This window comes from Vespa mandarinia, chromosome 4, assembly GCF_050613455.1.
Source record: "Vespa mandarinia isolate Hongniang chromosome 4, ASM5061345v1, whole genome shotgun sequence".
NCBI classification, from domain to species: Eukaryota; Metazoa; Arthropoda; class Insecta; order Hymenoptera; family Vespidae; genus Vespa; species Vespa mandarinia.
The window spans coordinates 8121783-8133094 of NC_140813.1; the positions used below are offsets into that span (position 1 = coordinate 8121783).

General features: G+C 31.7%; 3 protein-coding genes across 4 annotated transcripts in view; 2 read left to right on the forward strand and 1 right to left on the reverse strand.

The window, feature by feature from the left end:
* The window catches only part of uif (sushi, von Willebrand factor type A, EGF and pentraxin domain-containing protein uif), a 33980-nt gene extending 31737 nt beyond the window's left edge, over positions 1–2243 (forward strand). Inside the window, exons 33-37 of the mRNA XM_035869542.2 lie at positions 7–644; positions 879–1228; positions 1318–1520; positions 1642–1758; positions 2101–2243. Coding sequence (XP_035725435.1) covers positions 7–644; positions 879–1228; positions 1318–1520; positions 1642–1758; positions 2101–2132 — 1340 coding nt within the window. The 3' untranslated portion in view covers positions 2133–2243. The remainder of the gene's footprint in view (positions 1–6; positions 645–878; positions 1229–1317; positions 1521–1641; positions 1759–2100) is intronic.
* A 1796-nt stretch (positions 2244–4039) lies between these two features.
* LOC118443082 (uncharacterized) lies at positions 4040–6507 on the reverse strand. Its single transcript, XM_035869555.2, has 4 exons — positions 6412–6507; positions 6177–6234; positions 5975–6040; positions 4040–4350 (listed from the first exon to the last, which is right to left on the reverse strand). Exons 1-4 carry the CDS (start codon positions 6451–6453, stop codon positions 4040–4042), a joined length of 477 nt encoding a protein of 158 aa, XP_035725448.1. The 5' UTR covers positions 6454–6507.
* A 960-nt stretch (positions 6508–7467) lies between these two features.
* Positions 7468–11294, forward strand: LOC118443081 (uncharacterized). 2 transcript variants are annotated; one of them, XM_085656709.1, is made up of 6 exons: positions 7468–7747; positions 7888–8020; positions 8728–8802; positions 8923–9241; positions 9325–9770; positions 9861–11294. In XM_085656709.1, the coding sequence occupies exons 4-6, from the start codon at positions 9049–9051 to the stop codon at positions 10395–10397; spliced, it is 1176 nt and encodes a 391-aa protein (XP_085512835.1). In that variant the 5' UTR covers positions 7468–7747; positions 7888–8020; positions 8728–8802; positions 8923–9048; the 3' UTR covers positions 10398–11294. The 2 variants fall into 2 exon arrangements, with proteins under 2 accessions (XP_085512835.1, XP_035725447.2); XM_035869554.2 differs by lacking the exon at positions 7888–8020.
* Positions 11295–11312: the final 18 nt, after the last annotated feature.

The following is an 11312-nucleotide window of genomic DNA, read 5'->3' on the forward strand; positions in this document are numbered from 1 at the left end:
ATACAGTACCATGTGCTGTGGGTACATATTATGATGAAGAGACCCAACGTTGTATCTCCTGTCCTGTGGGCACTTATCAAAGTGAATCAGGTCGAACGAAATGCAGCTCATGTCCCGTGATTGCTGGTCGACCTAGCGTGACGGTTGGAGTCGGTGCACGAAGTGCTGCTGATTGCAAAGAACGATGTCCAGCAGGAAAGTATTACGACGATGCAGCTGGTTTGTGTCGTAGTTGTGGACACGGATTTTATCAACCAAACGAGGGTAGTTTCTCCTGCTTGCTATGTGGTCTTGGAAAAACAACTAGAACAGCGGAAGCTGTGTCTCGCGAAGAATGTAGAGACGAATGCGGTTCTGGACAACAGCTCGCCGTTGAAGGCAAATGTGAACCATGTCCAAGAGGTACTTATCGTACTCAAGGTGTTCAAGCATCCTGCCAAGCTTGTCCAGTAGGTAGGACAACGCCCAATGTAGGATCGGCAGCTATCGAAGAGTGTTCTTTACCAGTTTGTGAACCCGGTACTCATTTGAATGGTACACTTAACGAATGTATGCAATGTAAAAAGGGCACTTATCAGTCGGAACCTCAACAGACTTTCTGTATACCTTGTCCACCCAATACCAGTACCAAAGGACCAGCTGCAGTAAGTATTAGTTTAATATATCCCTATATTACTTAAAGCGTACTTATGCTAACCAATTAACCACTGGCAATAAGTGGTTCAGATCATCTTTTTTTGTTTATTATGTTTTAGATTATTTATCATAAACTAATATTTCTAAATATACCACGAATTAAAACTACTCTATAAATCCATTTATAATTAACAAAAACAAAATCATATTCTTACCTTAACGTTTAACATTTGTTCTTACAGACCAGCAAATCCGATTGCACCAATCCATGCGAAACAAGCGGCGAAGAAATGCATTGCGACGCAAATGCCTATTGTTTACTTATACCAGAGACAAGTGACTTCAAGTGCGAATGTAAACCAGGATACAACGGTACTGGAACGGAGTGTACAGACGTTTGCATGGGCTATTGCGACAACGAGGGTGTATGTCTGAAGGATTCCAGAGGACAACCATCCTGCAGGTGTAGTGGCAGTTTCACAGGCAAACATTGTACTGAGAAGTCTGAGTTCTTCTATATTACTGGTGGTATCGCAGGAGGAGTTATTCTCATCATTTTTGTTGTTCTTTTGGTCTGGATGATTTGCGTTAGGTCAGTCTATAAAATAAGAATACGTAATATATAACAAACAACAAATTTCAGTATTACGATTGTCATCTTACAAAAGAATACTTTTATAGAGCATCTCGTAAAAAGGAGCCTAAAAAAATGCTCACTCCAGCGACCGATCAAAATGGTTCTCAAGTAAACTTCTATTATGGAGCTCCTACGCCTTACGCCGAGTCCATAGCACCGTCTCATCACAGCACATACGCTCATTATTATGACGACGAGGAAGACGGCTGGGAAATGCCGAATTTTTATAATGAAACTTATATGAAAGGTCAGTATGTATTACGTGTGTGTATTATTACGTATTTACGTTCACGTATTAAGTGGCAAAGATCAAAGCAACAAATCATTCGAATGAATATATTTCTAATGTTTTTCTGTTTTACTTGCAGAAAGTCTACACAATGGAGGAAAGATGAACAGTCTTGCACGTTCAAACGCGAGTATATACGGCACGAAGGACGATCTCTACGATAGGCTGAAGCGTCACGCGTATCCCGGGAAGAAAGGTACAAGTTTGAATGCAGATACACATTGAACCAAATTTGAAATAAAAGGACATCAGGGGTTCGTTGATCAGCATATATATATATATATATATATATATAAATATAAAAAAACATATATATATATAAAATAAAAAAAAAACGGGCGATCGACCACTTTACTTTTGTCACTAATAATTAGGGTTAAAAAGCCGAGATATTGCGACGTTTGTATTACTAGAAAAAAGGATCATTCCTCTCATCCTACCGCATCGAAGCTTGAAAATCTACTACGCAATGTAACTCGGCCGATCGAGAGATATTTGCCATGTTTACGTTAGTGACGAAGGAACATTTATTTTCCAGACAAGAGTGATAGTGACAGCGAAGGTCAGTGAGTCGTCGTCCCTGTCCCACGGTGAGAGAGAGAGAAAGAAAGAAAGAAAGAGAGAGAGAGAGAGAAAGAAAGAGAGAGAGAGAGAAAAGAAAGAAAAAGAATGAAGTTTAAGCAAAGCCCGAGTATGCAGAAAAGAAGAAGGGAGAACTTTCAAGAGGAAAAGTTACTCAGTCGATATGGGTCACATTATTTATTACCTCCCTATATAAGTAAAGAAAAGAAATGAAAACAAAACAAAAAAACAGGAAAAAGAAAAGAACGATCATCTACGACGTGTCTCACAAGATCCTATGGTATCCGTAGTCCTCCATGAAAGAAGAAAGGTTGCGATTCTGCTTTCTTCGGATCACGTGACTCACTTGGATGAGACGACCAGTGTCTACAATACGCAAAATGGATGGATGCCCATTAATCGATAGAAAAAAGTGAAATAATCCAGTCCTGAAATGACGATCGATAAAACGATTGTTGTTTCGGCACAAAACCATCGATTAATCATTGTTAATCTCGCGTTTATGAGATCGATCGAAAACGTAATTTTTTTTTTCTTCACGGTTCCGATCGATAATATAATATATAATTATATATACACATATATATATGTATATATATATATGTATATATATATATGTATATATATATACATATATATACACATATATATATATATGTATGTATATATATATATATATATTATACGTGCGAGATTCGAACAAATCGCGCGCGTAAAAATGCACGAGATAATGAGAGGAAAAAAAAACAAAGAGACTACGAAACGAGATTGTAATTTTTGTAATTTAATACCAAGTAGATAATAAGCACCACAAACGCGCGGATACACTTACAGACACATTCTTGATTAACTCCTACGAGTAATGGTGCGAACAAGAGTGTGTTTGTATGTTAAACGTCATTATATAAATAAGTGAATTTATATTTTGTTACTATAAATATGTATCACGTTGTAATATAATAGATACGTAAGCGTTCTAGCATATATCTATTAATCGAAAAATGCTCTAACGTGTAATATGTATATCGAAGACGAGTCGACGAGAAGAGTTTTTCTTTTTCCATTTTGTTTTTTTTCTTTTTTTTTCTTTTTTTTTTTTTGTTTCTTTCGATTTTAATATACTTATCACTTAAAGCTTTGTATACATCGTTCATTGTACATGCATGCATACATATATAGAATATAATACGATAAGAATGATCGATAAACGTAATCAATAATGAGAACGAGATGTCAGTCGTTCTATCTTGAATCGTTTCTCGAGTCCATTGACCCGATAAGATTATAAGAATTTGCATAAAATATTGCCCTTTCTTCGCTAGTATATATATATATATATATATATACTATATGATAACAAAAGAGAAGAACAAAACAAAACTTTCAAGTTGATGGAGAACGAGCAGCGAAGTCATGCAATTGAATGGAACGATATCCAATAATTGCGCACGAAGTTCTTTACATCAATAAAAGATATATATGTACATACATAACATACAAATACATATACATAAGTATATAGTAAATGGACTTCATTCTTATAATTTCGTTTGGTTCGATCGTGAAATTCGTAAATATTATTATCTATAAAAAAAAAAGAAGAAAAAAAAAAGAAATGAAAAAGAAAGAATGAACCGTAATGTACATTGAACGATGTCTATGACGCCACTTTTTATTTTTATCTTGTTAAAACTCTTTAACAGATAATTGTTTTCCCTTTTTTCCTTTTTTTTTTTTTATTAATAAAATATATTTCATTAAAGATAGTCAATTATAATAACGCACATGTGTCTAGGAAGATTATTATACAACGTCGTGGTACAAAGGTGAGTATCGATGTTACGGTAAATTTCCTAAGTAGCATGAGGAAAGAGCCAAAAATAGTACTTTGATATTTAGAATAATTTTCCGTTCATTTTCATAGGTATTACCCGATACATTTTTTCTTTGAAGACAAAGCTCTTTTGTTTCTTCTCTTTACCGGTACCAGATAGAAGACATTTTTTGATACAATCCGACAAATTTTGTACTGGTGTTGTACTCTGACAAAACTTGTTCGTATCTATAGAGACGAAATCGTTATCCTCCTCTTCATCATCCATAACGGAATCAAGATCGCTCGTGTCGCAATTTATTTGCATATTTTCTGCATCATGGATGTTTTCATCTGAATCACTGGCGACAGATTCCGCCAGACTGTTTATTGCTAACAATAGAAATATAACGTATTCGATGCATACTAAATTAACGGAAACGTCATAACCAGTGCCGGATTAAGCCGTACAGGCAATGGAGGCAGTTGGCTCAGACACTGTAAAAAAGTAATCTCCAACACAATATAAATTTATATTATATAATAAATTTAATTTAATATTTAATTGATTATAAATTAATATCCCTTTGTTCAATTAAATATCCCTTTTGTTAGAAGCGATAGAAAATAAAAAATATACAAAATTTCGTGATCTTGTGGATAAAATATTTTAAGAATACGAAGTGCAATACCTAATGATAATGATTTTTAATTTTTTTTATGGTATACTATATATTCTTTTAATTAATTAGATATCATAATTAATTATTAAAACAAAAATATTAAACGATTATATGATTAAAGTTAATACATAATTAAGTAGGTATTAACGTCTACAATTATATGACAAATAAATACATATCAAATGTAAACAATTTTAAGAGGCCATAAAAAATGAAAAACATATAAAACAATCTTACAATAAGTTTAGTTACAAAAGTTGTTAATTGAAAACAATAACTTTACAATTGATGTATAATAATAAAAAAAACTTACTTAATTTAATAAATGTTCAAAGTGTTCACTACTTTCTTGTGAATCTTGCAATACTTTTTGGTACATTTTATAACATTTCAGATGTTACTTGATTAACATATTTCATAATTTCTGCTAGCAATATTTCTGAATTTCACTTTCACTAAAATAAACATTACTATCTCTATTTACATAACGTACTTAACACGTTAATATATGATTAATTTTATATATATATATACGTTAATATATCTATAACTTTGAGCGTATACTTCTTTAATAATTTTTTTTTAAATAATTGTTTAGAATATCTAATTAATTAAATTAATTAAAAATCAATCTTAATTTATAATCAACCTACCCAGTATATGTATTGTTTCATCATTTGCATGAATATTTGAGAATATATATTATCCTTAATTGATTTATTTTAATAGAAATCAAAAAATTTTTGCAACGCATCGGGCCTCTTAAAGACTAAATCCGCCACTGGTCATAAGTCAATTTTCACGAACACACGTAGGTGTATGTGTGTTTATATAATCACATACTAATACATATAACTATGATTCTTGGAAAAAATGGTACTCGAATTCACGAAAAGATATATCTATATATATATATATATATATATATATATATATATATATATAAACGTATATATATATATATATATATATAAATACATATATAAATACGATCGATAAGTTTTCAGTCCTACGAAATATACATCATTGATAAGATTACTATAATACTTTCACGTTAAAATTAGAAAAAAAAAAATAATGATAAGGAAAATAATCGTATATAAATAGTATATACTCTTTATGAAATGATTATAATTATATAAATCATTTTTCTTTATAATAATTATATAAAGATAAACCAAATTATTATCCAATAGTTCTTTCACTAATTTGATTACAAATAAATAGTATTATAACTTGATAATAACTTCAGTAAATATAACATAGGTTATCGTAAACAAAAAGCGATCTATATACTGACACTTTTTTTTATAATTACCTTATATAATACGTACCAATTTTATCTTTAACGGCAGATAATATTTTCAGAATGCTTAGATCATTTGGGTTCTGTTTTAAAACTAAGCATAACAAAATTTCAAGTATATTAGATAATATACAATTATCAATATAATTATCAATAATGATCATTCATTATCCATTATCTCTTATTAAGTTACGAAATTTACAGGTTATGTACGTATGAATAAATCTCACCTGAAGATCCTACTTCAATAGCATCATCATAATTTTCAGTCATAATAGCAAGAAGAAACTACAATTATATGTATATTTATATATATCGAATAAATGTTTTATTTTTTAATCATAATCAACGATCATTGGAACAGATTTAATCGATATGTGAGTCATCGAGATAATTTGTTCCTTTTACATTTTTTCTCTCAGATCGTTTAACCTAGTCTTTTCGATTACTAATATTTTCACATACCTTTAATCGATCTTCATAGTTTATACAATTCTTTTTACTCATCTTTAATAATCCTCAATAAACTAACGTCTTCATATTCGATTACGAAAGAGTATGTTACATCTTTGAAAATACATTTTAAAATAATTTTAATTGATCGATGAGTATCATAATTCAATGTTAGTTAACATTTATTTTTAATTTTACCAAAAAGAAATCATTTTGTAGATTTTCATTTGTTATTTTGCTGTAAAGTTGAACTACGTAGTACTTTTACAATATTATATATCCGTGATCTCAAATATATGTATGTATATATAATTACGAACTCTAAACAATAGCGAACAAATAGCAGGATAAAAGTAGTTCCCTTTAAAAATACATCTGCTTTTCCTTAAACGTATTATTCTAACCTCTATTTCATTTACATACGCAGTACGTTGATCGAAAGAACAACAAGAAAATTAATCTTTACGTTTATGCGCATTGAAAAGCCTCAAGTATTATAATATGAAATCAAATAAGTTTGAGATTTTAAACAACTAAGTTCTATAAGAAAAATTCTTCAAAAGATAGGATGAAACGTTTTAAAACGTTGGTGGAATGTAGAGGGCTATGAGAGACAAACAGAAATGGTGAGAGAGAGAGAGAGAGAGAGAGCGAGAGAGAGAGAGACAGCGAGAGAGAGAAAGAGAGAGGAAGAGGAAGATAGAAAGAGTAGGAGGGAGAGGGAGAGGAAGGGAGAGGCAGAGAGAAAAAGAGAGAGAAAGGGTAATATAACGGAAGAAAAAAAGAAGAAGAATAGAGAAAGCAAGAAAAGAAATCAAAATTGTTAACATACAAGAGACGGGCTGTGTTGCTGCATAAGAAGGAAAGAGAAAAATTTATTGACTTGGTATCTCATATCCTCGTATTCCGAGAATGACGTGTCAATTTTCCCCGCAGGGTAGTGCGTATACATTCTGATTGGCGAATGATGTGATCAGATGTGTATTGATTGGTCGCCGATGACGTAGAACGTCCATAAACAGGTTGAGAGCGTGCGTAGCGCCATCCTGTGACGTGGTATGAGACGAGTCTAGGATTTCATCTGTGACTACTCGCATTCCGTGAAGGAAGAGCAGAGAGAGACATACATCTTTTTTTCAAAAGATACAAAATCGCTGTTCTTTCTTTCGTACGACATTGGTTCGAGTTTATCTACGTCATCGTGATTAAAGAAGAAAGAAGAAATCGATAAAGAAAATAAAAAATCTCGTTCTGCGATCGAGCTGCTGTAAATACTCTGGGCATATTAAAATTTGTTCTTTTTACGTTCTAAGTGGAAGCCGCAACTACGTTTATCGTATCCGGGAGGGTGAGTGTTGTTTTTCGTGCCAACTACGTTTCACCTACGCTTCTCTTTTGATCCATTGTATACGTTGCAACAAACACGTTATATAATTACAACGTCTTGACGTCTCTACGATTAATTTCGATCATTTCGATGCTTTTCAGAAGCAAACGATCAGCCGCGACGTAGTAGTGGCCTGGTCCTTCGTGAATCGATCGGACGACGATACATCACCCGTAGTGCATAACTTGTGTGAAAAATCTTGAAAAAAGTTTCTTCATTTGAGATTGTTCGAAGGTTTGCCGAACGTTTTTTCTTTTTTTGTACTTTTCCATTAGCAAGTGAAAAATTTATTTTTTTTTTGTTTATCGATTCGAACAGAGTTAGAGGCATGATGTAACGTAATTCTCTTGAAAATGTAGTCACATGTCGCGCTTTGGATTACGTAATCTACTTATAATCTCGTAGAAATAACGTTTTACCGTGATAGCATGAATTTATTGTTTTGACTAAAAATTCTTTGAAAAATTGCTTCTTCGATAATCGTAAATGTTTATCGTGTTAACTGGTTGACGACGAATATACATATTATCTTATTCTTTATTTCTGTATTTCTGCTTTTATAGAATTTGTCTATAAAGCTCGGTGAAAGGTACGTTAATATAATTGATCGCGATACGATAGAATTTATAATCTTTTGATAATTTTCTTGGTATCTTTGATATCAAGTTGTTGTTCCATAAAAATTATTTATTTAACTGGCTGATAAAGATCAAGTAGAATTTTTTGATATCAAAGAATCTTCATGTTATAATATTATTATTATTATAATGATTATATTGAAGTGACTGCATTGCGCTATTTGTATGATTCCTGCTACTCAATAGATAAGGATAATGTTATATAAATCAAAGTGCCAAGTTGAATCACTAGTTCATAAGTCCATCAGCATTAATCTTTTATTATAATGTATAATATGATATTTGAAGAAAATTTTGTTTCAGGCCTTAAAAATCCCTCCTATTTTCGAAAGTACAACAACCAGCAACATTTCATTTGAGGAAGGAGGCGTAAATAACGTAAGTTATCCTTTCTTGTTGCATTTGGATTTTAAATGGAAGAAAGAAAAAAATGGATGGAGATTACGTTTGTACTGGAACCTTGCAAGTTCTTAGATTCCACGGACAAATAAATTTTAGGTTCCTAAGCCATGCAGCCGTCTGCCGCATCCATCATCTGTTTCTCGTGGCGTGAGATCGCGGCCACTGGAGGAAGAAGTTGTAACCCATACAAAGGTGGAAACTATTCCTCTGCTAAGTCCAACAATGGAGTCAAATTTATTCAAGGAGACCTGGATTTTCCCTCGTGTCAAAACAAAAACACCAGCGGAGGAAGACAGTGTTACAACATTTCCCGATTGGGAAGAGAACTTTCAGGATTTAAGCGATTGGTGCATGGACCCATTCCAGACTCCATGCGATTTTCCTATAGGTGAATTGGTTCCTTTTAAACTATCAGGTAAGTTAGTTCACGAAATATATTCTCTCGTGATCAACAATTGATGCTGAATTCTTGTAAAGTCAAAATTCAATTCTCTTTAGGTACTAAATACGAGGGTAAGGGCGTTTTGAATTTGGGAAAGGGGGTATCAGAGAACGCGACGAGGGGGGTAAATGAAGAAAAAGGGAAGTTAAGAATGAATTCGTTTGGTGATATGGAGCTTTCAGGTAGCAAACATCAACCATTGTTGCCTTCATCAAACTCAACTTTTGACTGCAAAAAAGAACTCAATGAAGCAGAATATAATGGATCAAATACATTATTAAAATTACCTAAAGCAAGTACCAGTGCTGCAAATAGCAAGATGAGCATTTCCGATGTTAATATACCATTTAATTCTCACGAACGCATAGGCAATCTTGATTTGGATGATGCTTGCCATAGTACCTTTGAATCTACAGAAAATAATCAGCCTGAAACATGGGATATGTTACATACAGTTCAAACTGGATCGGATACATTTGATTTACTATCATATCTTTGCGAAGTGAGTATATTAGCTATATTCTAGATTTCATTAATAAAAATATAACAAATAGTATTTCGTAAATTCATTAAAATTTATCATAACTTGCAGGATGAAGCATATTCGCCGGGAGGTAGCACATCTACAGACACTTCAACGATATTCAATTCAAGATCGCCCATCCTACCAACAGTTTTACAGAATGCTGAGGAAGCAGTTGAGACGGAGACGAAAGTCAATAAAATTCGTCGGATAACACGATCAACTTCAACGGTAACATCATCTTCATCAGACACTTTGCCAATTTCATCGCGAAGATCCGGAAGAACGAGAACAATAATAAATAGTAACAAAGTAGATAACAAATATTCCAATGGAAAACGGGAAAAACGAAAACGATCCGCCGAAGATATTGCTTTGGATACACGAGTAGATACTTTTAGTTACAGAGAATCTAGAGAAAAAAATAATGAAGCTTCAAGAAAATCACGAATGAATAAGAAAGCAAAAGAAACGGAAATGGCATTAAGAGCAATCGAACTTGAAAAGGATAATAGGATATTAAAAATGAAAGTCGAAGAACTTGAAAAATTGGTAATATCTATGCGGAATGCTTTATTGAAGTCCGCTTTAAAGAAGGAGAATTGAATATTTGATCTTTTACAAGTAGACTTTGTCTTATTGCACTTTCTTTTTATTTTTTTTTTTTTTTATTTTGTACTTTTTACATTGTTATATTGTTTTTAATGTTATTTGTTAACATTGAAATATTTTTATAATCAATGGGAATTTCTGGGATAGATTGTTAATATATTCTTTTTAATTTTAATAAAATATACGCATGGTATGAATGATGTCAACATATTTTATAATTTAAAAGTATGATTTATATCTTAGAAAATGTGATTTAATATTTTAATTGAGCACGACGCACCGAGCACGCCTTTGGGAATCATTTAAAATTAGTGCTTTAGGCATGTAATAATATTATAATGTTTTAGTAGTTTAAGTGAATTTCATGATCTTTAGAAACATTATCACTTGAAAGGAAATAAAAGCAAGTTTCGTACGTACGGCAAAGTTTTCCGTTCGATTTTAATCAGAACAAAATCACAATCACGGTTTGTTCAGCCTTGTATTGTACCTGATAAAAGAATATATATATGTATATATATATTTATATATATATATATATTTATATATGTATATATATATTATATATATATATATAATATATATATATAAACAATGATCGATGATAGAGTAGCTTCAGATCGATAAACATTTGTTTTGATTGTGCGAATATTACAATAGTTGCACGATGTAAATGTGTAAGAAGCATGTAATAAAGAATTTATTTTAAAAAGATATTTCACGTGCACATAAGAATTATATGACCGATTATAAAAAAAAAAAATGTAAACCAACTGCATGAAAGAAAAATCTTTTTATTCTATATAACATGTATATATATATATGTCTAAAATAATCAAATCCTAGTGGGGAAATATATTTTCCATGATAAAATCTTATTCAACAATGTAATCAGAAATTTTTAATTTA

What these genes read in the sequence shown, in the direction of transcription:
- LOC118443082 (XM_035869555.2), bottom strand. Translation starts at nt 6,453, where the DNA reads ATGAGTAAAAAGAATTGTATAAACTATGAAGATCGATTAAAG. An exon ending in ACTATGAAGATCGATTAAAG is followed by an intron (nt 6,235 to 6,411) that starts GTATGTGAAAAT and finishes ATATAATTGTAG; the next exon opens with TTTCTTCTTGCTATTATGAC. An exon ending in TGCCGTTAAAGATAAAATTG is followed by an intron (nt 4,351 to 5,974) that starts GTACGTATTATA and finishes TTCTATTGTTAG; the next exon opens with CAATAAACAGTCTGGCGGAA.
- LOC118443081 (XM_085656709.1), top strand. Translation starts at nt 9,049, where the DNA reads ATGGAGTCAAATTTATTCAAGGAGACCTGGATTTTCCCTCGTGTCAAA. An exon ending in GGTTCCTTTTAAACTATCAG is followed by an intron (nt 9,242 to 9,324) that starts GTAAGTTAGTTC and finishes AATTCTCTTTAG; the next exon opens with GTACTAAATACGAGGGTAAG. An exon ending in TACTATCATATCTTTGCGAA is followed by an intron (nt 9,771 to 9,860) that starts GTGAGTATATTA and finishes CATAACTTGCAG; the next exon opens with GATGAAGCATATTCGCCGGG.